This window comes from Dermochelys coriacea, chromosome 23 (assembly GCF_009764565.3).
Source record: "Dermochelys coriacea isolate rDerCor1 chromosome 23, rDerCor1.pri.v4, whole genome shotgun sequence".
In the NCBI taxonomy this organism is placed as follows: Eukaryota; Metazoa; Chordata; order Testudines; family Dermochelyidae; genus Dermochelys; species Dermochelys coriacea.
Genome location: NC_050090.1, coordinates 3,764,365 through 3,788,473, shown reverse-complemented (window position 1 = coordinate 3,788,473; position 24,109 = coordinate 3,764,365). Strand labels below are relative to the sequence as shown.

General features: G+C 54.5%; 1 protein-coding gene across 3 annotated transcripts in view; it reads right to left on the bottom strand.

Annotated features, from left to right (window-relative positions):
• Positions 1 to 24,109, bottom strand: part of DLL3 (delta like canonical Notch ligand 3) — a 254,716-nt gene that overhangs the window by 211,517 nt on the left and 19,090 nt on the right. For all 3 annotated transcript variants that reach the window (XM_038381832.2, XM_043501618.1, XM_043501620.1), the window contains exon 4: positions 7,468 to 7,725. In XM_038381832.2, the coding sequence (XP_038237760.2) occupies positions 7,468 to 7,725 (258 nt within the window). The remainder of the gene's footprint in view (positions 1 to 7,467; positions 7,726 to 24,109) is intronic.

Here is a 24,109-nt window from a genome sequence, read left to right as displayed (position 1 = left end):
ATAAGTTCACGGAGGGGGTGGTATGAAGAGATTGCCTACAATGGCATATGGCCCTGTCCTAAGTGCTATTAGCAAATATCCCCAATGGTTAGAGATGGGACACCAGATGGGGAGGGCTCTGAGTTACTACAGAGAATTCTTTCCCAGGTGTCTGGCTTGTGGGTCTTGCCCACACGTTCAGGGTCTAACTGATCGCCATATCTGGGGTCAGGAAGGAATTTTCCCCCCGGTCAGATTGGCAGAGATCCTGCAGGTTTTTCCACCTTCCTCTTCAGCATGGAGCATGGATCACTTCCTGGTTTGAACTAGAGTCAGTGGTGGGCTCTCTGTAATTTGAAGTCTTTACATCAAGGTTTGAGGACTTCAGTAATTCAGCTAGAGATTATAGGTCTATTACAGGAGTGGGTGGGTGAGTTCTGTGGCCTGTGAGGTGCACAAGGTCAGCCTAGATGACCATGATGGTTCCTTCCGGCCTTAAAGTCTATGAATCTATGAGAACTGTTACCCTGATGTTCATGTTGTCAGATCAGAGACAGGACTGCAGACAACAAGTGGAGCCTGGCAAAACGGCATGACCCAAGTACACGAGGCCATGTGGCATAATAGAGAAAGACAGCCTTTGACTGCAGTTCATGGTCTGAGCGTGACTTTTCTTACCAAGTTGAGCTTCTCTCCACGGGGAGGCAGGCCCTTGGTGAGCTCCAAACTAGGGTAGCCCCCATCAAGTCTATCATTCTTGTGGGAGGCAAAACGGACTTTTCTTTGTTTACATACTCTCCTGGCATCCCTGGGAGTCTAAGAATATGATTGGCAACTGATCTCCTGACTGGATTTGCCTGTTAGTAGCAACTCATCCCCATATGGGAAAGCTGTGTAACTGTTTTGTCTCATCTGGGCCGCCATCACTGAGAAGACCTTCGTGAAGACATGCGGTGCTCTGGTTAGTCCTGAAGTACTCTGAACTGGCCGTGTTCTTGCCCTACCAGAAACCCGAGGGACCTTGTGTCGGGCTGATACGTGTCCACGGGAAAGTAAGCATCTTTCATGCTGAGAGCCACGAACCACGCGCCCTCTTCTAAGGGGAGGATTATTGATGCCAGCGTAACCATTCGGAGTCTTGACTTGCTGTCGAAGATTGAGAACGGGCCTTCAACATCCATTTTTCTTGGGAGCAACGAAGATTGGGGAGTAGAACCCCTTTGCCTCGAGGCTCCATGAGCAGCATCTGGTGGAGAGAACCCAGCTGCTGGTAGAGAATCTCCTTGTGACAGGGAAGCGGGGCAAGAAACTCAATCCCGTAGCCCCAGTGGATTATCTCTAGCACCCACTCGTCTCTGTTGTTCCTGCCCTCCGGTGGTGTGCAAAGAGGGCGAGATGACCACCAAAAGTTTGGGGGAGAGGAGGGACTTGATAGAGCTACCCAACGATAGAGCTATCTCAAGCGTCCCATCAAAAGAAACCCTGGTTGGCGGGTGGGCTTCAGCAGGGGCAGCTGAAGTGGAAGAAGCCAACGAGCACTGTCTGTGAACCCTCTGTTGTTTACATGGCAGTTTGTGAAGGTGCTGGGGTCGGGGGGCGGGGGGGAGACATGGCTGGGCCTGGAGCTGTGTTTGGGGTGTTCCCTCTTCGGGACTAAGGTCCAGGGAGCGGACGATTATCCTAGAGTCCTGAAGGGAGTGAAGTGACTCATTCATCTCCTCATTGAAAAGATGGTTTATCTTTGAGCCCCACCAATGTAGCGGAGTTTGTGAAATCGTGTTTTGCCAACAGAGGCTGGTAGTTAGCGCTTCAAACATGGAGGCTGGTCGATGAAAATAGCTTTCGCCCTAAGAGGCCAAGGCGTTTATCACCCTGGTCAAATGGAGTTGCCTGGGGGACGGCAATCCGGACGGCTCTCTGGCTGCCTGTACCACCAAGGAGTTTGGCGCTGGGTGGGTGAACAGGAACTCGGCCTCTTTCAGTGGAGCCAGGTTCTGCTTTTCTGCCCTGTTCAGGGAATGGACGCAGGAGGGCCTTGCAGGCTCCAAAATGGCTTCCTTCCAGGAGCCTACACTTTGTGTCATGGACCTCCTCAAGAGGGATCTGGAGCTCGGTCACATGCCTCTGTAAAAGCTCCTGGTACTGCCTGTAGTCATCAGTCAGGAGAGGGGATGATGGCACATTTGCCTCATTGTGGGAGGAGGATGACACACCTGTTAGGACCGTCGCAGCCAGTTTGATTTCCTCCTCCACATGCTCCAACGGAGCCTGTGGTACCATATAGTGGGAGGTGATAAGTGCAATTCCTGCACAGATCCAGAACAATTCCTGCATGGATCTCAAGAGCCCCAGTAAGGTCAATATGATGGGTCAACCGGCTGGGGGGAAGGGGAGTCCCCCAAGACACTGGACACCATCGGTCCCTTTGGTAGTGTTGTCTGAGAGGAGGATGGCTCCTAGAGGCTCTGCCTGGGCTGATCTCTCTCTCAGAGGGCTTGAAGTCTGGTCCAGAAGGTCAGAGTCCTCTGATGAAAAAGTCATCTCCTGTTTTACCAGCGGTACCGGAGGAGCAATGCTCTGACCTGTAGCTGTACTAGGGTTTACAAATTGATGTCTTCTGGTGTAGAGATGTCTCTGAGGAGAACTGGACTGATAACAGAGGAGACTGCAGGTATACAAAGGCAAAAATATTTTCCGGAGTAGTAAAGGTCTCAATTTAAACTGGAGTACGGGGAGTACTGGAGGTTGGTGCTGACAGATCTGGTGCGCCCGAGGACGGATCCATCCTAGACTGAAGCAGTCCTGTGGAAGGGAAGTCCAGGGTGCAACTCCCAGATAAAGCCGTGGGATGCCGATCTGTCAGTCCACGAGTTGGAGCTGGTACCGATGGATCCTTCCCCTTTCACGCTGTCCCTTCTTGAATGGAAGATTTAGGCAGCTCTATGCACTTAGGACCTGCACGCAAGGACTCTCCCGACATGGACCAAGTAAGGGAGGGATCTTTTCTTTTAGAGGCAGTTCTGGAAGGGAATCCGCCATTGTGTCTACTGCAGTCCTGCGTTTCTGAAGTACTGGTACCCTGCCCTGCCAGCATGACCTCTCAGCGAGATCGCACTGTGTGGAGGACACCCAGTGTACTTTACAAAATGGCTTCCTCCATGTGACCACGTGGAGGAAACCATTTTGTTTTTGTTCAAGTGGGATTGCGGGTGGCTCCACTACACCACTGATGGTCAACCAAGCCCCTTACTCTCATGAGAGGGTTTCTTGGGCTTCACAGACCCTGCCTCAATCGCAGAGCTCAGGTGGCCTCTCACACATTCCTGGAATACCAGGCATGCCGGTACTTTTGGGAATGGCATGGGCCCGCCACCACCGGTGTGACCTCGCACGCAGTGGTGCCGCACGGCAGGGTGCCATTTTGAGGTGTGACCTCACACGCACAGTGTGTATACAAGATCAGGCCACGTGAGGGGTGCCATTTTGAGGAGCGCATTGCCCCATCCCCACAGGCGTGAGCTGCCACGCACCATGCTCCTTAAAATGGCATCCTCCATCCAATACTGGCTTTTCTCAGTGTCGGATGGGGGGCAAACCCCAAAAAGAGGTTCAAAACCAGGTGGCCAGCTTCCCTACTAGGAGCTTGTGCTCAGAGGGGTGCTTCCCACAGTCTGAGGCTGCCGCCTGTGGGCCTGGGTCCGATTGCAGTCTCCTGGCCTTCAAACATTGTCGCTCCTTCCCTCCCCGAAGAAGGGAGCTAACGCTCCACTTGCTGAGTGTCTCCGAGACCACGAAGGCAGCCCTGGTGTTCATCGCTGCTGGAGAAGGAACGGGGGCAAGCAACTCGGTTCTTAAATCCCAAGACTCTGGGCATAGTCCCGCTCTGCAGGGAGAACTAGAATATGAACCAGTTAACTCGTACGGCTACGAAACGATGTACGTGATCTATAGCTGCAGGTTCTGAAAGAACAAGGATCGCTGTGGACACGGAGACTGCCACATGGCCTGAGTTGGAGTCAAGGAGAAAGTGGAGGGGCACCGGTCCATGCCGCCCTTTGTGCCCTGAGGTCTGAGTGCGAGGAGGACAACGGCACGGGCATCAACCAACGGACACCGCTTGCCGCCAGCCTCCGACGTCAGCCACGTGCGGAATATACATCAGGGACGTCGATACAGCGACGAAAGACCCGCAGCACGGCCATGGCTGGGTTCGGGCTGCGGGGCTATAAAACTGCAGTGGAGACGCTCAGGCTCGAGATGGAGCCCGGGCTCTGAAATCCCACAATGAGGCATCTACACAGCAATGTTCAGCCCGAGCCCTGCAAGTCTGAGTCAGCTGACAGGGCTCTGAGACTCAGTGCCACGGGTTTGTTATTGCAGTGTAACTGTACCCATAGGGACCTACCTGGCATTGCCAATCCTGTTCCTTGCACCTATTCCGGATCTTTATCGTAAGCGACGTTCAACAAGCTTATATGTGGTTTTAGTCTGGACACAGCCAGGCGCTTTGCACTCAGGACGCTGTTGAGCTGAGGGGAAGCCAGCAACCTGGGTCGCCCTCTGTCTCCACACCGGCAGCGGGTTGGTGCACTGGGCTGAAACAAGGGGCGGGGTGGTGTGGGGTGCAAATTGCTAGCCTGCATTGGGGGAAGAGCGGGGCTCGTGGAGCTCAGAGCTGCATGCCATGCTGCCAGCGGGCAGTAGAGCTGGGAGGGTTTGCCCTGGTTGGCATAGATAGGCTGTCATGCTGTGAGCAGGTGGTTGAGCAGGGGTGGGCAAACTACGGCCCATGAGCTGCACCACGTGGCTTGGCCCTGCTCTGGTGCTCTGGCCAGGGCACTGGGTCGGGGGCCACATCATGCGGTTCCCGGAAGCTGCAGCGTGGCCCTGCTCCACCTCCTACATTCTCCAATGGGAGCTGCAGGGGCGGTGCCTGCGGATGGGGCAGCGTGCAGAGCCGCTGGGGCGCGCCTCCACCTAGGAGCCAGAGAAGGGACACGCCACTGCTTCCAGGAGCCACTTGAGGTAAGTGCCCCTTGGAGCCTGCACCCCCTGAGACTCTCCCCATGCCCCAACCCCTGCCTCAGCCTGGAGCACCCTCCTGCACCCCAAACCTCTCATCCCCAGCCCCAACCCAGAGCCTGCACCCCCAGCTGGAAACTGCACCCCTGCCTCAGCCCTGATCTTCTTCCTGCCCTCCAAACCCCTCGATCCCAGCCCAGAGCACCCTCCTACACCCCAAATTCCTCATCCCCAGCCCCACCCCAACCCCAATTTTGTGAGCATTCATGACCCGCCATACAATTTCTATTCCCCGATATGGCCCTCGGGCCAAAATGTTTGCTTACCCCTCTAGTAGAGAGTCACCTGGGCAGCTTGGGTAGCCCTGAAAAGTGTCCCAGTGTGATGGGGGAGGCAGGGGAAGTGAGATGCATGGAGGGGGGAGAAGAGGTCATGGCTGGATTGAGGTGTATTGGGGGAGCGAGGTGTGTGTTGGGGAACAGGAAGAGCGAGGTGTCTTTGGGGGAAAGAAGTGTATTTGGGGAAGGTTTGGAGGCATGGGGGAGAGAGACGTGTTTGGGGGGACAGGAAAGCGAGATGTGTTGGGGGGGTCAAGGTATATTGGGCGACCAAGGCGTATTCAGTGAGCGAGGTTTATTCAGGAGAGTATGTGGGGAGAAAGAGGAGTATTTGGGGGGGACCTAGGGCAGCATGTATTCTGGGTGGGGTTGGGGCAGAGCAAGATGTACTCCGGGGGGCTAGCGAGGTGTATTTAGAGTGGTCCGGGGGGTGGGGGTGGGGGTGGGGGGGAAGAGCATGGTATAGTCAGGAGTCGGGGCTGGGGGGGGTGAATGAGATATAATTGGAGGGCTTGGGGATCGTGTGGTATATTCAGAGGTCTGGGGGGGCATGGTATATCCAGGGCATGCGGTGTATTCAGCGGTCCTGGTGGGGGGTGTGGTATATCCGGGGGACCTGGTGTATTCAGAGGCCCCAGAAAGAGGGGGCATGGTATATTCAGAGGTCCGCTGGGGGGGGCGTGGTATAGTCAGAGGTCCCGGGGGAGGACGTGCTATATCTGGGGGGTGTGGTATATTCAGAGGTTGGGGGGGTGGGCGTGGTATAGTCAGAGGTCCACGGGGGGGAGGGCATGGTATATCTAGGGGGAGTGGTATATTCAGAGGTCTGGGGGGGGGCGTGATATATTCAGAGATCCGCCGGGGGGGGCGTGGTATATCCGGGCACGTGGTGTATTCAGAGGTCTGAAGGGGGGTGGTGGGTGTGGTATAGTCAGAGGTCCGCGGGGGGGAGGATGGCGTGGTGTATCCGGAGGGCGTGGTGTATTCAGAGGTCCACTGGGGGCAGGGTATATCCGGGGGCATGGTATATCCAGGGGGCATGGTGTATTCAGAGATCCGCCGGGGGCGGAGATGTGGTATATCCGGGGGGCATGGTGTAGTCAGAGGTCCGCCCGGGGTGGGAGCTGTGGTATATCCAGGGGGCGGGGTGTAGTCAGAGGACCGGCGGGGCGGGGGGCGTGGTGTATCCAGGGGGCGTGGTATATTCAGAGATTCCCCCGGGGGCGGGGTATATCCAGGGGGCGGGGTGTAGTCAGAGGACCAGCGGGGCGGGGGGCGTGGTGTATCCAGGGGGCGTGGTATATTCAGAGATTCCCCCGGGGGCGGGGTATATCCAGGGGGCGGGGTGTAGTCAGAGGACCGGCGGGGCGGGGGGCGTGGTGTATCCAGGGGGCGTGGTATATTCAGAGATTCCCCCGGGGGCGGGGTATATCCAGGGGGCGGGGTGTAGTCAGAGGACCAGCGGGGCGGGGGGCGTGGTGTATCCAGGGGGCGTGGTATATTCAGAGATTCCCCCGGGGGCGGGGTATATCCAGGGGGCGGGGTGTAGTCAGAGGACCGGCGGGGCGGGGGGCGTGGTGTATCCAGGGGGCGTGGTATATTCAGAGATTCCCCCGGGGGCGGGGTATATCCAGGGGGCGGGGTGTAGTCAGAGGACCGGCGGGGCGGGGGGCGTGGTGTATCCAGGGGGCGTGGTATATTCAGAGATTCCCCCGGGGGCGGGGTATATCCAGGGGGCGGGGTGTAGTCAGAGGACCGGCGGGGCGGGGGGCGTGGTGTATCCAGGGGGCGTGGTATATTCAGAGATTCCCCCGGGGGCGGGGTATATCCAGGGGGCGGGGTGTAGTCAGAGGACCGGCGGGGCGGGGGGCGTGGTATATTCAGAGATTCCCCCGGGGGCGGGGTATATCCAGGGGGCGGGGTGTAGTCAGAGGACCGGCGGGGCGGGGGGCGTGGTGTATCCAGGGGGCGTGGTATATTCAGAGATTCCCCCGGGGGCGGGGTATATCCAGGGGGCGGGGTGTAGTCAGAGGACCGGCGGGGCGGGGGGCGTGGTATATTCAGAGATTCCCCCGGGGGCGGGGTATATCCAGGGGGCGGGGTGTATCGGGGGCCATCACTCACTCACCCTCGGAGCAGTACTCCCCCCTCCAGCCGGGCAGGCAGATGCGGGCGCCCAGCTCGTCGCAGGCGTAGTGCCCGAAGGGGTCGTCGCGGGGGCGGCAGTAGTCGGAGCAGCCCTCGCCGTAGTAGTGCTCGTCGCACAGCACGTGGTAGGAATAGCGCAGCTCGCTCTGCTCGCCCAGCTGCACGTCCTGGGACCAGTCCTCACCCACCGCCAGCCGGCGCCGCGTGGCCAAGCGGCTGATCAGGTTCTGGGCGTCCTCTGATGGCGGGGGGGGGGGAGAAGAGGAGAAACGGGCTGTCAATGAAGAGCCTGGGAAAAGCATAAATGCTTCCCCTCCTCCATGGGCAGGGTCAAAAACCGGGACCTTCAGCACAATGGGCCTGAGCCCGACACCACCGAAGTCAAAGGGGCTTGGGCCGAGGCACAGACAATGCTCACTTCAGCGGAAGGAGGAGCTCCGTTAGCCAGCAGCGGTAGTAAGGCCGTTATCCTCTATGTGGACCAGCCACTAGAGGGAAACACATAATACTGACCCAACAGGTGACATCCCCGCCCTGTGTACACCCCACAGTCATGCAGCAGGAATGCATTGAATGCCTCTCTCCTCTCGCCCAGCCCTGCCATGGGTAATGCCCTTTGCTCCCTACCCAGAGGATGGGTCACTCTTAAAGGGTGTGGGCCACGTCCAAGGACAGGAGGGACCTCTGTGATCATCCAGCATGACCCCCCCCCCGCCAGAGAACTTCCCCTCAGAGCTAGAGCAGATCGTTTAATAAGACAGCCACAGTCTTAAGTTTAAAATCATCAGAGCTGGAAGCCGTGGGGAGCTGTCCCAAGGGGCAATGCCCCTCACTGGTGAAACTGTGCATCTGATATTCCCCTCTGAATATTTCCAGCTGCAACTTCCAGCCATTGGATTGTGTTCAACCTTTTTCCACGAGACTGACAAGCCCTTGATTAAATATTTGTTGCCCCTGTAGGTGCTGATAGATGGGGATCAAGCCACCCCTGAACTTTCTCTTTGTTAAGCTAAGCAGATTGAGCTCCGTGAGTCTCTCCCTACCAGGGAGGTTTTCTAACCCTTTGATCATTCTCGTGACGCTTCCGACCTCTCTCCAATTTACCAACATCCTTCTTGAAAAGGCAGACACAGGATCTCAGCAGCGGTCGCACCGGTGCCAAACACAGAGGGGAAAGAATCTCTCTGCTCCTATGCGAGTTTCCCCTGTTTATACAGCCCAGGATCGTTGTGATTCTTTTGGCCCCAAGGTTGCACTGGGAGCTCATAGTCAGCCAGTTGTTCAGTTCCCCCACCCCCAAAAAGTCTTTTTTAGTCTCTGCTTCCCAAAGCAGAGTCCCCCAACCTGCATTCTTTCCTTTCTAATTCCCATAATGAACTCACTGTACCAGCTCCCCCACACTCCCCTGGTTTAAATCCCAGCCCCCCACCCCCGGGATCCCTTCTCCATCCGCCACCCCACTCAGTGCCCCCCGCCTGCCATCAATCTGCCCAGCTGGCAGCTGCTTGCCCCCTGCCCAGGCAGACAGAATCATAACAATGTGGGGCCGGAAGGAATCACAAGAAACCGTCTAGTCCAGACCCCTGTGCCGAGTCCGGACCAAGTAACCCTAGAGCAGCCCGGACAGGGGATTGTCCAGTGACGGGATTCCATAACCTCCCTTGCAAGCCTACTCCAGAGCTTCCCTTCCCCGAGAGCTCCGAATATCTACCTTCAGTCTCCCTTGCTGCAGATTACGCCCTTTACGTCTTGTTCTCCCTTCAGCGGACGTGGAGAACAGCTGACCCCCATCCTTTCTCGAACAGCCCTTAATGTCTTTGACGACTGTTCTCAGGTCTCCCCTCAGTCTGCTTTTCTCCCAGGTTTTTTTAACCTCTCCTCCTAGGGCAGGTTTGCTAAACTTTGGATCCTTTTTGTCGCTCTCCTCTGAGCTCTCTCCAATTTGCCCATGTCTCTTCTAAAGCGCGGCGCCCAGAACTGGACACCGCGCTCCAGCTGAGGCCTCCCCAGTGCTGCACAATTACCTCCCGTGTCTGACATACGGCACTCCTGTTAATACACCCCAGCCATTAGATTAAAACTGCATCACATTGCCGACTCCTATTTGGTTTCATATCCACTAGATCCCCTAGTTTATTTTTCAACAATATTATCCCCTGGCCAGTTATTCCCCGAGCATTTGATTTTTCCTTCCCAAGTGAAGTATTTCACACTGGACTCTACTGGTTTTCCTCTTGTTGATTTTAGACCAATTCTCCAATTTGTCCAGGTCGTTTTCAATTCCAATCCAGAGTGTTTGCGACCCCTCCCAGCTCGGTGTCATCTGCAGATTTTATAAGCATCCTCTCCACTCCGTTGTCCAAGACATTCATGAAAATATTGAACGTGAACCAGCCCCAGGACTGACCCCTGCGGGACCCCACCAGTTACGCCCTCCCAACTGACAGCAAACCATTGATAACTCCTCTTTGAGTGCACGCACCTGATCGCCATTCCCTCTAGACCCATGCTTCCCTAGGCTGCTTAGGAGAATGTCAAGTGGGAAGGTGTCAAAAGCCTTCCTAAAAATCAAGATACATCATGTCTAGTTTTACTTACACACACCCCGACCCCCATCGAGTAGGCCAGTGACCTTGCACACGCCTCACCGATGGGGCCAAGTAGGTGCACCCACAGCACACGCCCTCCACCCAATGACGACACCTTCTCCCCTCACAGCACCCCCCCCATCCATCTGGGACCCCACCTTGTCCCTGCCCAGTGACACTAGCGCCAACCTGTAAGGGGAAAGAACAATACCCGCTTCTTGCCCCACATGTGTCAGGGGAGGGTCCAACCCAGTCGAGGCAGGAAGGGGGGCAGGCGCTGCCTTTGGGGGAGGGCCTGTGTCCATTTGCTGTTCCCATCCGTGCCCGAGTTCCTGCTGCACCTCCTTCTCCAGCACTTGCGCTCCTGCCTCCAGCGCCCCCACAACACTCACCCAGCACCCCTCCTCCCCACCCCACCCCTGACCCCTACCCCACCCCATTCCCATGCCCCTCTCTGCTCCTGCACCTCTACCTCCACACCCAGTAGGAATGTCTTGTAACATTTTAAGGAACAGTGTGTGACTCTGTTTACCCACTGCCTCGGAAGGGGTCAATGCCTCCTCTGGGTACAGGGAGTGAGGCACATGTGTATAACAGCTCTGCCTGAGGCTATATCTACCCTGCAGAACCTAAACTGGTAAAGCTCCCTAGTGTAGACGCAGCATATGCGACAGAAGGAGTGCTGACCTGTACGGCAACACCAGCTCCCCGACCGACAGTAGCCAAACTACTAAAAGCACTCTGCGACTCCGCTGATGGCTGTGTTAGCATAGCTGCGTTGGCTAGGGGGGCAGTGGCTTTTGCAGTCCCCCAACTGACAGAGCTATGCTAGGCTACATTTCACGACTCTAATGGGGCCCCAAACGTGCTGTCGAGAACTGAAGGGAGCCCACACAGATGAATAGCAGACCCAAGGACTGGTACAGGGTCCCTTCACCCTCAGCCACCCAAGAAAGAGAAGAGCAGGGTTGCAGACAGAGACGTAGGAGGTACCGGGCCTAGGTACAGAGACAAGATAGACGCCAGGAGAGCATGGGATATCAGGGCAGCTGCTTCTGCCCCGACAGATTGTGGTTTAAGCTTGGCTTTTCCATGCAGACCTCAGCCCTCTCTGAGACTAGATTCCTGATGACTAATCAATGCTCCATTGTCCTAAAAAGCTCACTCGTCTCGCCAGGCGTATGCCCGGGTGCCCGGCTCCCTGAAGGTGTAAAAGTGTCTATAGGAGTCTGAACTTGGCTGGTCTCTCAGTAGAGCATCAGGACAGAAAAAAAAAAGGTACCAGAGTTTTGGGAAAGGCTATGCTCAGGGCAAAGCAAGACCTAGTGGTCCTCCTAAGACAGTGGTTTTCAACCAGTGGTATGCATACTCCTCGGGATACACAGACATCTTCCAGGGGGGGCATCGACTCATTTAGATGCAGTATTTGCCTAATTTTACAACAGGCTCCATAAAAAAGCACTAACGAAGTCAGTACAAACCAAAGTCCAATACAATGACTTGATTATACTGCGCTATATGCTATACACTGAAAAGTATGTTTATATTCCAAGGGGTTTATTTTATAATTATATGGTAAAAATGAGAAAGTCAGCCATTTTTCAGTAATAGAGAGTTGTGACACTTTTGGGTTTTTTAGGTCTGATTTTGTAAGTAAGTCGTTTTTAAGTGAGGTGAAAATTGGGGGTACGTAAGACAAATCAGACTCCTGAAAGGGTTACAGTAGTCTGGGAAGATTGAGAGCCACTGTTCTAAGGGACTGGATGAAGGCTGGAGCACTGAACCCATATTGATCCATGACACCTGGTGGCAGTAGTGGGATTCCGGATGCACCAGTAGTATTTTGCATCCAGTGACCACAGCAGGAGAAAACCAACCAACCAAGGTTAGTGAAAGGAAACATTAAGGCAAATGGCATGGAAGACTGTAGAGCTGTACAGAGCGAGAAGGCTAAATGCTGAACAGTTAAATGAGGCACAGATGGCTGCATGGCTAGAGAAGGACAATTGGGCAAGAACCATGGTCCAGACCCAGAAGGGGTTCCAGGCGATCAGCTCAGCTTGAGAGCAGAGAGGAGGAGAGAATCGGAGAATGCCCCAACACACGAGCTGGAGCCGCAGAGACTGGGGCTGAAAGCAAAGGAGCTCCAAATGGAGGCACCGAAGCTGGAGACAGCCAGGTCCAGCACACTGAGCAAGAACAAGACGCGTAAGCACGTCGCAGCCAAAACGCGAGTCACGGCAGAGGGACGCAGGAACCGGAAATCAAGGCACCAAGGAGCAAGAGGCCACGTGGAGCCCTCGCTAGGGAGTCTACTCCACAGATACTACATTACTGCCCCAATTGGAGGAGGATGGGGACAAAGAGGCCTTCCTCACTGCCTTGGAGTAGGCTAGTGATTTGAATCCAATCCCCCCTGCAGATGGACTCCTATGTCTCGCTCCCATACCGGGGCCTAAAGCCATCAGGCGTCTAGTCAAATGGATGGGGCTGATACTGGAGACTAGGTGCAGTGCAAAGGGGCCCTACTGCTTACGTCTGAATTGACCCCTGTGGCTTTTAGGACAAGGTTTCGAGGTGTGGGGGTGCAGAAGACCATGGGAGGGACATATTTGGAAGTTGCCACCCTGGTGGGAGAATAGCTCCACCAACGGGGTCCTGAAGGAGGAGTCACTTCTCTGGATGCTTTGTTGGATTAGAACAATTCCACCCAATGTGGAATTTAAAAGATTGGATGGATGGTTTACAAGAAGATGGGAGGCTTTTTTGGAAAGATCCTGCTCCAGGGAGTCTTTTGGGGCCATCCTCTGGCCTGCGTCCTATAGGAGCTGAGGCCAGATGATCACAACGGTCCCTTCTGGTCTTGAGATCCGTGAAAATACAGTTAGTGGATCAGAAGTCTAAGGATGTCTGTCACAGGCTGATCAGCCCGTGAGTTTGTGGACAGTACGTCCAGTTATTAAACAAGACCCAAAGGGGATTGGATTAGGCATGGGGGGAGGAAGCACCCCAGATGTTGGATTTGGGTAAACCCAAACTGGGAGGGGGCAGCTGACCTGGGTAGCCCCTGGATCCCAAAGATCTAAGCTGCAATATCTGCAGAAGGATGGGGCATAACGGGGCATTCTGCCTGAGTCTCCATTTCCTGGGGCCTCCCCAGAACCAAAGGGTTAAGCCATGATCTGCCCAGCCAGGAAGGCAGCCAGTACATTAGCTGTGTGAGTGACTGAGGCGGAGAAAGATGTTACCCAGCCAGCGCCTCCTGTGGCTAGGATCTTCTGGTAGAGAAGTCCCCACTCCGCACACTGGTGCGCTCGCCCTGTTGTACTCGCCTGGCCCCAGATCCAGCTGATCCCCAAAGGGAACGAAAGGTGGAAGCTCACAAGGAGGTTTTCGGGGGACAGCGGCACACTGGAGCAAATCCCCACGTAGTAAAGCCACATCGAACACTGCAATCTGGGGCAGGTTCTGAGTGCAAAACTCACGGTACACCCGGCAGCACAGAGTTCTGGGCAGACTCCGGCAGTGCTGTAGGTGGGGATCCCGGCTGAGACCCCTTTTGCATTACTTCTTGGAAGGGACCCTGTAGCTGTGAACGGTGGCAGCATTCTTGGAGCCGTGTTGGTCCCAGGATACAAGACCAACTAGGTGAGGTAACTGGAGCTTTAAGGCACAGTCCAGCCCTTTTCTCGGTACGAACCAAAGGCCTGGGGCAAGCACTGAGGGGAGCCACACGGACAGGCCTGGAGGTGTCAAGCAGGTCACCCAAGGGAAACGCTGGTAAGCTCATGACATCTCCCCATCCGTAGATAGATACCTGACCTGGGACAGAGGAAGGACCCCCACCCAGCTCCACCCAGGAGGCAAGAGTCTCACCAGCTCTAGGGTGAACTCCCTGAAGCCTGCATCTGGGACCAAGGCAGTTACTTCCCTGCCTGCCTGCACTGGGTAAACTGAGGCACTGCTGAGCCTTGTCGTGGCTGAGTTCCTGGCTAAGCGTGCATGGGGAGAGGGACTGCCAGAAGCGTGAATCCTGTCAGGGGGTGGGAAAAGCCCCAGAGAAGGGTAAAGCAGCCGAGAGGCCACAGATGATGGCAGAGACATGTTTCCACAGGGTGGCAACGGCCATGGTATGTTCTCTTAACCAAGAGGCCCTGAAGAACATTGGGGAGCGGGGAAAGAGACAAGGACTTCTCCCCAAGAGACAAAATGGGGTCCTGGCATACGCACAGCCCCGGAGTGGAGACAACTCCAGAGGGAGCCTGCCAATGCTGCACCCGGGACACCCAGAGCCCCAGAGTTACAGCTGGGTTATGTCCCCCTGCTGAGCTGGGCTAACCTGCCCTGCTCCCACCCGCAAACTATTCCAAGAGGCACTTCCTAGCCCACCCTAGTGGGAAGGACACCCCGGGCTGCAGACCAGACAGCTGACACCTGGAAGAATGGGAGGAGGTAGCGGCAGGGCCTGATCACAGCCTCAAACCCGAAGGCTTTAGGATGGCAAAGGGGTGTAGAGGGGAGGGCATGAAAGCTCCCCATGTGGCCCTTGCTAGCATGACCCTAAAGGAGAAAACCTATGGGATGGATTTGAAACGGCTCTATCCTGCTATATGACAACTGCATGTTGTTTAATGAGTAGCAGCTGTTCTGTAAGACCCTAGAGATTATCTGGAAGGAAAGTTCTCCAGGAAATTAGGGACGTTTGCCCTGGCATGTTCTGATCACTGTTGCGGTTTCACTGAAGTAGGAGAACGCTAAGCTGGGGGGAGAGGTAGATATGCTGGAGGGTAGGGATAGGGTCCAGAGTGACCTAGACAAATTGGAGGATTGGACCAAAAGAAATCTAATGAGGTTCAACAAGTGCAGAGTCCTGCACTTAGTACAGAAGAATCCCATGCACCGCTACAGACTAGGGACCGACTGGCTAAGCAACAGTTCTGCAGAAAAGGACCTGGGGATTACAGCAGACGAGAAGCTGGATATGAGTCAGCTGTGTGCCCTTGCTGCCAAGAAGACCAACGGCATATTGGGCTTTATTAGTAGGAGCGTTGCCAGCAGATCGAGGGAAGTGATTATTCCCTTCTATTCGGCACTGGTGAGGCCTCATCTGGAGTATTGCATCCAGTTTTGGGCCCCCTGCTACAGAAACAATGTGGACAAATTGGAGAGAGCCCAGTGGAGGGCAACGAAAAGGATCAGGGGGCTGGGGCACATGACTTACGAGGAGAGGCTGAGGGAACTGGGGTTATTTAGTCTGCAGAAGAGAAGAGTGAGGGGGGATTTGATAGCAGCCTTCAACTACCTGAAGGGGGGCGGGGTCCGAAGAGGATGGAGCTGCGCTGTTCTCAGTGGTGGCAGATGACCAAACAAGGAGCAATGGTCTCAAGTTGCAGTTCGGGAGGTCTAGCTTGGATATTAGGAAACACTATGTCACTAGGAGGATGGTGAAACACTGGAATGGGTTACCTAGGGAGGTGGTGGAATCTCCTTTCTTTGAGGTTTTTAAGGCCAGGCTTGACAAAGCCCTGGATGGGATGATTTACTTGGGGATTGGTCCTGCTTTAAGCAGGGAGTTGGACTAGGTGACCTCCTGAGGTCTCTTCCAACCCTGATCTTCTATAATTCTATGAACGTGGAGTCCCAACTTCAAAGGGGTTCAAACGTCCCTAGATCTCTGTGGGGGGAGGGGGGGGGATCTCACTCTGTTCCAGAAGCGAGGTGAAGAACGGGGGAATTGCTTGTGATCTTTTTATGAATGATGCGTGACTCAGTTTACCGACTGAGTGGAAAGGGGCCAGTTCCTACTCTGGGGAGCATGGCGGGGCTGGATGTCAGGCAGACAATGGCGGTCTCCAGGATGGACCTAAAAGAACCAAATGGAATCCACACAGGTGAATGGAAGATCCATTCATAAGCACTTCGCCCCAGCCGCTCAAGAAAGAGAAGAGCTGGGACCCAGCGGAGTTGCAGGGGCGAGGATAGAGAGGTAGGAGGCACTGGGGGCTGTGTTAAGAACTAGGACAAAGACACAAGGTGGACCCGAGGAGAGCATGGGATATCAGGGCATTTGCTTCTGTCCATATAGACTGTCTTAAACTTGGCTAAAGACTCTCCGGTGCTGGATTTCTAGTGACTGATCAATGCTCTGTTGTTCTGAAAAGGCTCCTGGTCTCACCCCACGCATGCCCTGGGTGCATGGCTCCTTGAATGGGTACAAGTCTCTACAAGAATCTTATCTCAGCTGCACTTTCAGAGTGCCAGGACAAAAACAGGGGGTGCCAGAGATGAAGGTCCAGTCTGGGAATCAGAGAGCTGCAGAATTCACCCTTGGGAAAGGCTATGCGCAGGCTTGGCAAGAAATAGGGGACCTCTTAAGAGGCCGTATGAAGGCTGGAGCAATGATAGCAGTAGATCCATGACAGCTAGTGTCAGAAGTAGGATACTGAATGCACCACTCACCCAACACCCATGCCTCCCAGCAAACAACTCTCATAGGAAATCACCAGAGGATTCTGGATCACAGCTAAGGCCCACCCAGCTTGGTATCCTAGTTCTGACAGCACCCAGCACTGGATGCACCACAGAAAGGTGTAAAGACTCTGCAGTAGCCGAGGGGAATAATCCGCTCCCCGCACAGATCTCACCCTGGTCTTTACTAACTACAGATCTTAAGCCTCGGAGTGGGAGATTTAGCTCCTTCTTGTACAGACTCTAACCCTGCATATTCTTGTTCTTTATATGAATGTCCAAGACCTTTTTCTCTTGTGCTACCAATGTGGTACCCATGGGTGGGTCAGCAGCAGTAGGGATAGAACTGGGGACCTCTGGATTTAAAGGCAGGAGCTTTTCCTGCCCAAGCTATGAGACCCAGCTCCCCGATCAAGGCTACAGGAGGCTCTTCCACCACTAGGTCTACGCTGCAAAAAAGGTGTGTTCTGAACTCATGTTCTTAATTCGCATTAGCTAACCTGGGTTAAAACACCAATCGGCTCTAAACTCCAGGCTTCTCTAACTCCAGCTGCGAACCCGAGTTAAGAGGAGAATGAGAAGTCCCTAACCTTGCACAGTGACTGGGGTTCAAGCTGTGTGGTCCACGTGCACATTCGAGTGGGTGGGGTGCACGCATAGCGGTGGAGTTCGGAGTCTTGTGGCCAGGAGTGTCCACATCCTGGTAGCTCTTCGCCTTTAGACACCCTTGCGGAAAACCATGGAGTGTGTCAGCATGCTCCGTTCCTCTTCACCACAGAATCAGAATTAAAGGGCTCCTGGCACGTGCTTATGGACGACATCTCAGCGGCTCAAAGGAGAAGTTACAGCGATTCATTGTCTATATGCACATTATATTGATGCTGACTCCAGTGCGATGGAGTCTAAGAGAATAAAGAGACTCAAGTATGGGCCTGCTGAACACAGCTTCCAAGCTGGAGACTTCAGTGAGTACCTAGAGTGCTCAGTGAATGAATGGATAGGGCCCCAAGTGGCTGCCCTGCATGTGTGCACGTTCTTTAAGGAGGCTGCTGAGGCTGCGATGGAATGAATCTCAAAAAGTATGGGGAGTCCTTTGCCACCTCATAGCAAGTCCTCATATCATCAGAAATCCACATGGACAAAGGCTTTGCCTCTCATCCTTCCTACGATGGCCACAAAGGGTCTAAGCGAAGATCTGCATGGCTTCTTTCTTTGTAGATAGGAAGCCGGGACTTGTTTGACGTCTCAGGTGTGAAGAGCTGGAAGCACAAGGCTTAAGATAGAACACAAGTAGGTGGATTTGCTGGTTCAGATGGAATTCTGTGACTACCTTTCAGCAAGAATTTTGGATGGGTTCTTAAAGACACTGGATAGCCAACTACAGAACAAGGAGCAATGGTCTCAAGTTGCAGTGGGGGAGGTTTAGGTTGGATATTAGGAAAAACTTTTTCACTAGGAGGGTGGTGAAACACTGGAATGCATTACCTAGGGAGGTGGTGGAATCTCCTTCCTTAGAAGTTTTTAAGATCAGGCTTGACAAAGTCCTGGCTGGGATGATTTAGTTGGGGATTGGTCCTGCTTTGAGCAGGGGGTTGGACTAGAGGACCTCCTGAGGTCCCTTCCAACCCCGATATTGTATGAAGGAGGGTCAGCCAGCCATGCTTGACTCTCTCCTACCCTCCCCACCAAGGTGATAGATGTCTCTGAAAATGTCATTCAGGGTAATTGCAAGAGAGCACAAATCGCCATTAACTTGAACAGAGGGTCCATCAGCACTGAAACAATCAGGTTGAGGTCCAATGGGGAAACCAGAATAGGTGGAAACTCACTGATCAGGCCTTTTAGAAATGCCAAGACCACAGGGCGTGAGAAGGTAGATTGGTCCTCTATAGGGGGAGGAGGTTTAGAGATCACGGCCAAGCGAACCATCAGTGAGAGCTCAGTGACAAGTTAAGCCATTTGAGTTCCAGTCGATAATCCAGGACCACGGGCATGGATGCCTTCTGAGCGTTCAGAGATTTTTCACACCACCAGTGAGAAAATCTTGGCCATATTGCAAGGTAAGTCGGTCTTGTAGATTCTGTCCAGCTGCCAACCGGGATATCCCAAACTGCCAAGAAGCAGGACTCTCAACAGCCATCCAGCAGCCCAGCTACGAGATGAGGAGACTACAGATCCAGATGAAGGACTTTCCCCTTGTCCTGTGACATTAGGTCTTCTACCAGAGGTAAGGTCTTGAGCCCAAGTCTCGGAAAGTCTCAGGACGTCAGAAACCAAGACTATCTCAGCCGTGCCAGGTGCTCTCAGGCTGAGACTGTGGCCAAGACCATTTTGGTTTCTGGACATCCTGAAGGTGTTGTTTCATCTTGCAAATGGCTGCGTCCCCAGATAGCGCCAGTCCAAGAAGATGGTTTGAAAAATGGAGTCCTTGAGTTCCCACTCGTGGTTCAAGGAGACGTACCTGCTCCAACTGTCTGCTATGGTGATCTGCAGACTGGGTAGATGGATAGCCGAGAGGGCGATGCAACGTCTGATGCCCCAGTTCCATAGCCAAATGGTTTCTTAGCCAAGTGGGTTCGATCTGCCATCTCCCTGGCTTGTTGAGGTAGAACATGGAGGTGGTATTGTCAGTCACTTATCTGGCTGTGCTGTTGTGCGATATGACTCAAGGAGGACTCTGGGCTTGAGCAGCACCCTGAGCTCTCAAAGGTCGATGTGCATCTCTGTCCCTCAGGGCACCCACAGGCCCTGTGTCTGCAGGTTGTCCATATATGTCGCCCATTCCGAGAGCAATGTGTCCATCACCCTCATCCTGGATAGCTGGGGAGGTGCAGTGGGGTGTTCGTTGGGTCTTTCCACCAAGTCAGAGATGATCAACCCAACGGGGGCATGAAGAGGGCCATATCCAGATGCTATTTGCCTGGGGTGCAGACAGGCCTTGGCCAGCCCTGCATGCATCGGAGGTGGTCCTCCGAGCCTCATGTCAGACTACAAGAAGAGCAAGGAAAGTTCTCCCAACTAGAGTGTTTCACTCCTCCACCACCACCATGAGATCAGGAACGAGAAATTCTTGAACCTGTCCCAAGGTAGGAAGCCCATGGGTTTGAGCAGTGCACTCATGAACTCCAGGTTCGCCACCAGGCTGTGGGTATATTGAGCAGCCTTTGAGACCCAGCAAGGTGACTTTCCCTGAACCAGCCAACCGTCCCGATGAGGGAATACTAACATGCCTTTCTTGCTTCAGTGTTTTGCTGCAATCTCCGGAGCTTTAGTGAATACCCTCGGGGTGGCTGAGAGGCAAAGTGACATACCAGTAATGCCCATGACCTACCATGAATCTCAGGATACCACTCCATAGCAGGTACATGTCTATATGGAAGTACACATTCTAAAGGTTGAGAGATATGAACCAGTCCCCTGGAGAGGGAACAGTCAAGATGAGGGTCACCACACTGAACGTCAGCTTGCGTATGAATATGCTCAGTCTAAGGTGGGTCACCATCTGCCTTCCTGCCTCGGTATGAGGAAGTATCGGCTGTAGAAACCCGTTCCCCGCTATGGCAGCAGGACCTGTTCCGAGAGGCTCTCTTGTTGTAGAAGACCCTAATGAGTGTGGTCCCTGAAGAGGGATGAGGCAGCAGGTTGGGGTCGGGCACTGTGAGGAACTGAATAGGATAACCTTATCATGATGTCCAAAACCCACTGGGCCAAGGTGGTGCAGGATGATTTCTAAAGGAGGGAGCTACTGCTGAAGCCAAAGAAGCGATCTGAATCTCCCAGCCAACCCATTAACACAGGTGTTTCTAAGGAGGAGGGTGGGATGGCTGGGTCCATGAGGCAGGCTGCCTTCTCCTGCAGAAGTGCTGTTTCTTCCTGGAGGGGTTCTGTGAACCTGTGGTGGAAGAAGTGTGGTCAGGACTGTTCTTTGGAGGAGCAACGGTGAAGTTCACCACTCCGGGGTGACATCACAATCCTTCGGTGTTTACACACCGGCTTCTAGAAGGAAGCATTTCAGAAAGCAACAACCAGAGCAGGCCCACCACCATGGCCACAGAGTGAGAGGCAGCATTGTCGGCTGCAGCCAGCGCAGCTTGCAGACCGCTTTTCATTACCGCTGGCCCCTCAGCGATCCCAGGATTGATCCATCCTGCCACCGTGGCTACACTGCTCGTTTTATCACCCTGGCTCAATCAGAGCAACACAGGTATGTCTACCTCAGCCGGAAACTACACCTCCAGCTGCAGCTTGGACACACTGTTCCATTCTCCTACTGCTCGTACAGCAAGGGAGTTTTTCCTGAGATTTAATCTACATCTGCTAGGCTGTCGTTTGAACCCACTGCCCCTTGTCCTGCTCTCTGTGGGAAGAGAGAACAACTTTTCTCCAGCTTTCTTAAGGCGGCTTTCCAAGTATCTGAAGACTGCTATCGTGTCCCCCTTTCCCAACTAACCATACCCAGCTCCTTCACCCTTTGCTCATACAGCTTGCATTCCCATCCCTCTGATCATCTTTGTCACTCGCCTCTGGATCCTTTCTCTACATCCATCCTATACAGCGGTGACCAAAACTGGACACCGTACTCCAGCTGAGGCCCATCCAGCACTGAGTAGAGCAGTACTGTCACCTCCCGTGACTTCCTCCATGGGTAGGAGGAGCACCATTGCTCTTCTCTTCAAGAGGTCTTCGAACCCGTTACAACCATCCGATTGTGGGGCTGGGGCAGGGGGCATCTCTGCTTCATCTGGTGAGAATGACAACGATGGCAAAGCAGCTGGTCCTGCTGGATCTACAAAATGATGCTCTAAAGAGTCCCAGGCCTCTGTTTGCCAGAAGCTGGGAATGGGCAATAGGGGATGGATCACTTGATGATTCCCTGGTCTGTTCATTCCCTCTGGGGCACCTGGCATTGACCACTGTCGGAAGACAGGATACTGGGCTGGATGGACCTTTGGTCTGACCCAGGATGGCCGTTCTTATGTCTAATAGAGGAAGGAAAGTTGTCCTTGCTCCTCCACTCAGCTGGGAGAAGACCGAGCTGGTGCCAATGGAGTTGCTGCAGACATGGTTGAAGGAGCCTTTGGCGTACAACTGTCCAGGTAGTCCTGTCTTCCCATGAGATGGACATGCCCCCCCCCAAGAGGGCCACATGGGCATAGAGTGGAGCAGACCATGGAGTGATGGGGTCCCAGTACCCATCCCTGGAGTGGTCCGTAGAGCTCTGGTGGGAGGTAGAGGATGGTGATGGCCCTTAGGGAGTAGCTGTGTGGTCATCACCCAGGGTCACCAAGGAGAACGAATGCGCTAGGTTCACAGTGACTCTGAGCATCACGGGCGGCTTGGTGCCATCTCGGGACTGTCTGGGTGAAGTCAAGAGAAGGAGCAGGTCAGGTTCCTCTAGGACTGAGAGGTTGCACCATGCCATGAATCTACTCAGTGCTGGTAGATGTTGTGGGCAGCCCAAGTTTCTCCCCTGGGAGGAGGCTGCTCCCGGTGCTGCTGGCACAGTCTGCAGCCATCGGAGTCTGTAACTCAAGCCAAGGGTCAGGGCTGGAATGAGTCAGAGACCAGGGGCAGGGATTAGGAACAAGGAAGGAACCAGGAGCACCGCAGGGCAGGAAAGCAGGAGTCGAGGGGAAGACGACCATCGGTAACGAGCCTGAGCTCTGAGGAGCAGAGTGGCACCGAGTGGGGCGTGGGTGCTCAGGCCTAGTGATCGGAGCCAGAGTCAAAGCTGGAGTCGGGAACTGAGCAGAACTGGAGACACAAGAGCACGTCTCTTGGTTCCTCCAGCCAACCTGGCGGGCCTGGATCAGATGCTGGCCCAACGGATTTGTGTTGCAGAAAGATCTGCCATCCGGCCTCACCATCCTTAACAGGTCTGGGACGTCAAGGAGTTGCATATTTTCTAATCACACAATAAATGAGCCGAGCAGTCGTGCTGCCGTACGGGCACCAACTACTCTGTCGCGAGGTGGTGGAGAGGAAGTGATGGTGGTTGGCTGTCCCCGGGCTGAGGGGGCCCAGTGGGCAGGCCCACCATATGAACATTGCTTGGTAAAAAGACCCTGAGCTGGAGGGTGAGGGCGAGCGGCCCCATTAATGAAACGTGCGTGTGGACAAACATTCACTCAAAAGGAGACACATTTTGCAGTGTAGACATACCCAGACACTACTAGAGGAGGACAGAGTGCCACACTGAGCTGGTGTCGGTGACACTAGGTTCTCTTGTGGCAGTGGGTTCCACTGGTTAATGACACAGCAGGGAGAGAGCATTTCTGGGTATCGGGTTTGAATTTCCCACAGTTCAGTCACATTGACTGTCCCCTTGTCCTTGTGCGAGGAGTCGGGGAGGAGACCCCCCCCAATATCCCTTCTGTCCCAGGGACCACTGTGTTAGAGACATTTATCACATCCTCTCGCTCACCAACAATCGAGATGTTCCAGGCTCCTGATCATTCTTCACCCAACCAGGACCCAGTCCCCCCATTCCCTCTCCATCCCCTTTGACCCACCACCAATCCCCTCCATCCCTCCTGCACCCCCTGCTGCCCCCCACCTGCCCCTCTCCAACCCCCCAGCATCCCCTGCATGCCCCCTCCATCCCTCTGGCACCCCCCTCACCTCCCCTGCCCACCCCTCTCCAGCCTTCCAAGACCCCCACGCTCCCTCCCCTCTCCATCCCTTTGAGACCCCTGCTCCTCCCCCGCCCCTGCACTCCCAACTCTGTCCCTATGGGAGCCCCGCACCCCACTCACTACCTCAGAACTGACATTACCTGTTAACAAGTCACTGAGAACATGGAGGAAAAAGGATCTTGAATGCTTGTGGGTCCATATGCGACCAGCTAAGCACAAGTTGGGCTAGTTGGAGGCATACGCTACAGACCCTCAAAAATCACGTGGGAACAGGCTGAGGGGCTCCTTACACAACTCTCTGCAAAGTGGGGGTGAGCGGGGAAGAAGAGAGGTACATTTCAGTCCGAACGCTGTATGCGGGAGGTCTCAGGTTACCAGTCCCAAACCATCCTCGGAATGACTACAGACCGCAGAGAACAAAAAAAGTCCTACCTCAAAAAATGGTTGCATCCGAACCCGGGGGAATTGGATGTTAGACCTCGTCTCGACCGATAAGGAGGGAGGAACTGCTCAGAAGAAGAAGTGACTCACCCTGGGCTCTTCGAGACGCGTGTCCCTAGGGATGCTCCACTGGAGGTGATCCCCGCACGGCTGATGGGAGCAGTGTCCGCTGTGCCATGCCACGAGGCTAACCCCCACTCCAGTTCCTTCTCGACTGCAGAATCATAGCCAGACGCCGAAGTAGAGGGGAGGAGGGCGGGTCATGGAGCACCCCACAGGGACACGCATCTCGAAGAGCCACACAGGGCAAGCCGCTGCTTCTTCAAGTCACGTCCCCATGGGGGCTCCATTGTAGGCGAGTCCCAAGCAGTATCCCCCACGGAGGGCTATGATTTCTGACTCAGATGGGCCACAGATGAAAAGTACTGGGGAGCCAGATAGGGCAGCAGAGGCAGTGTCCTTGGTGATCCCGTAACGTTCCGGGTACGGC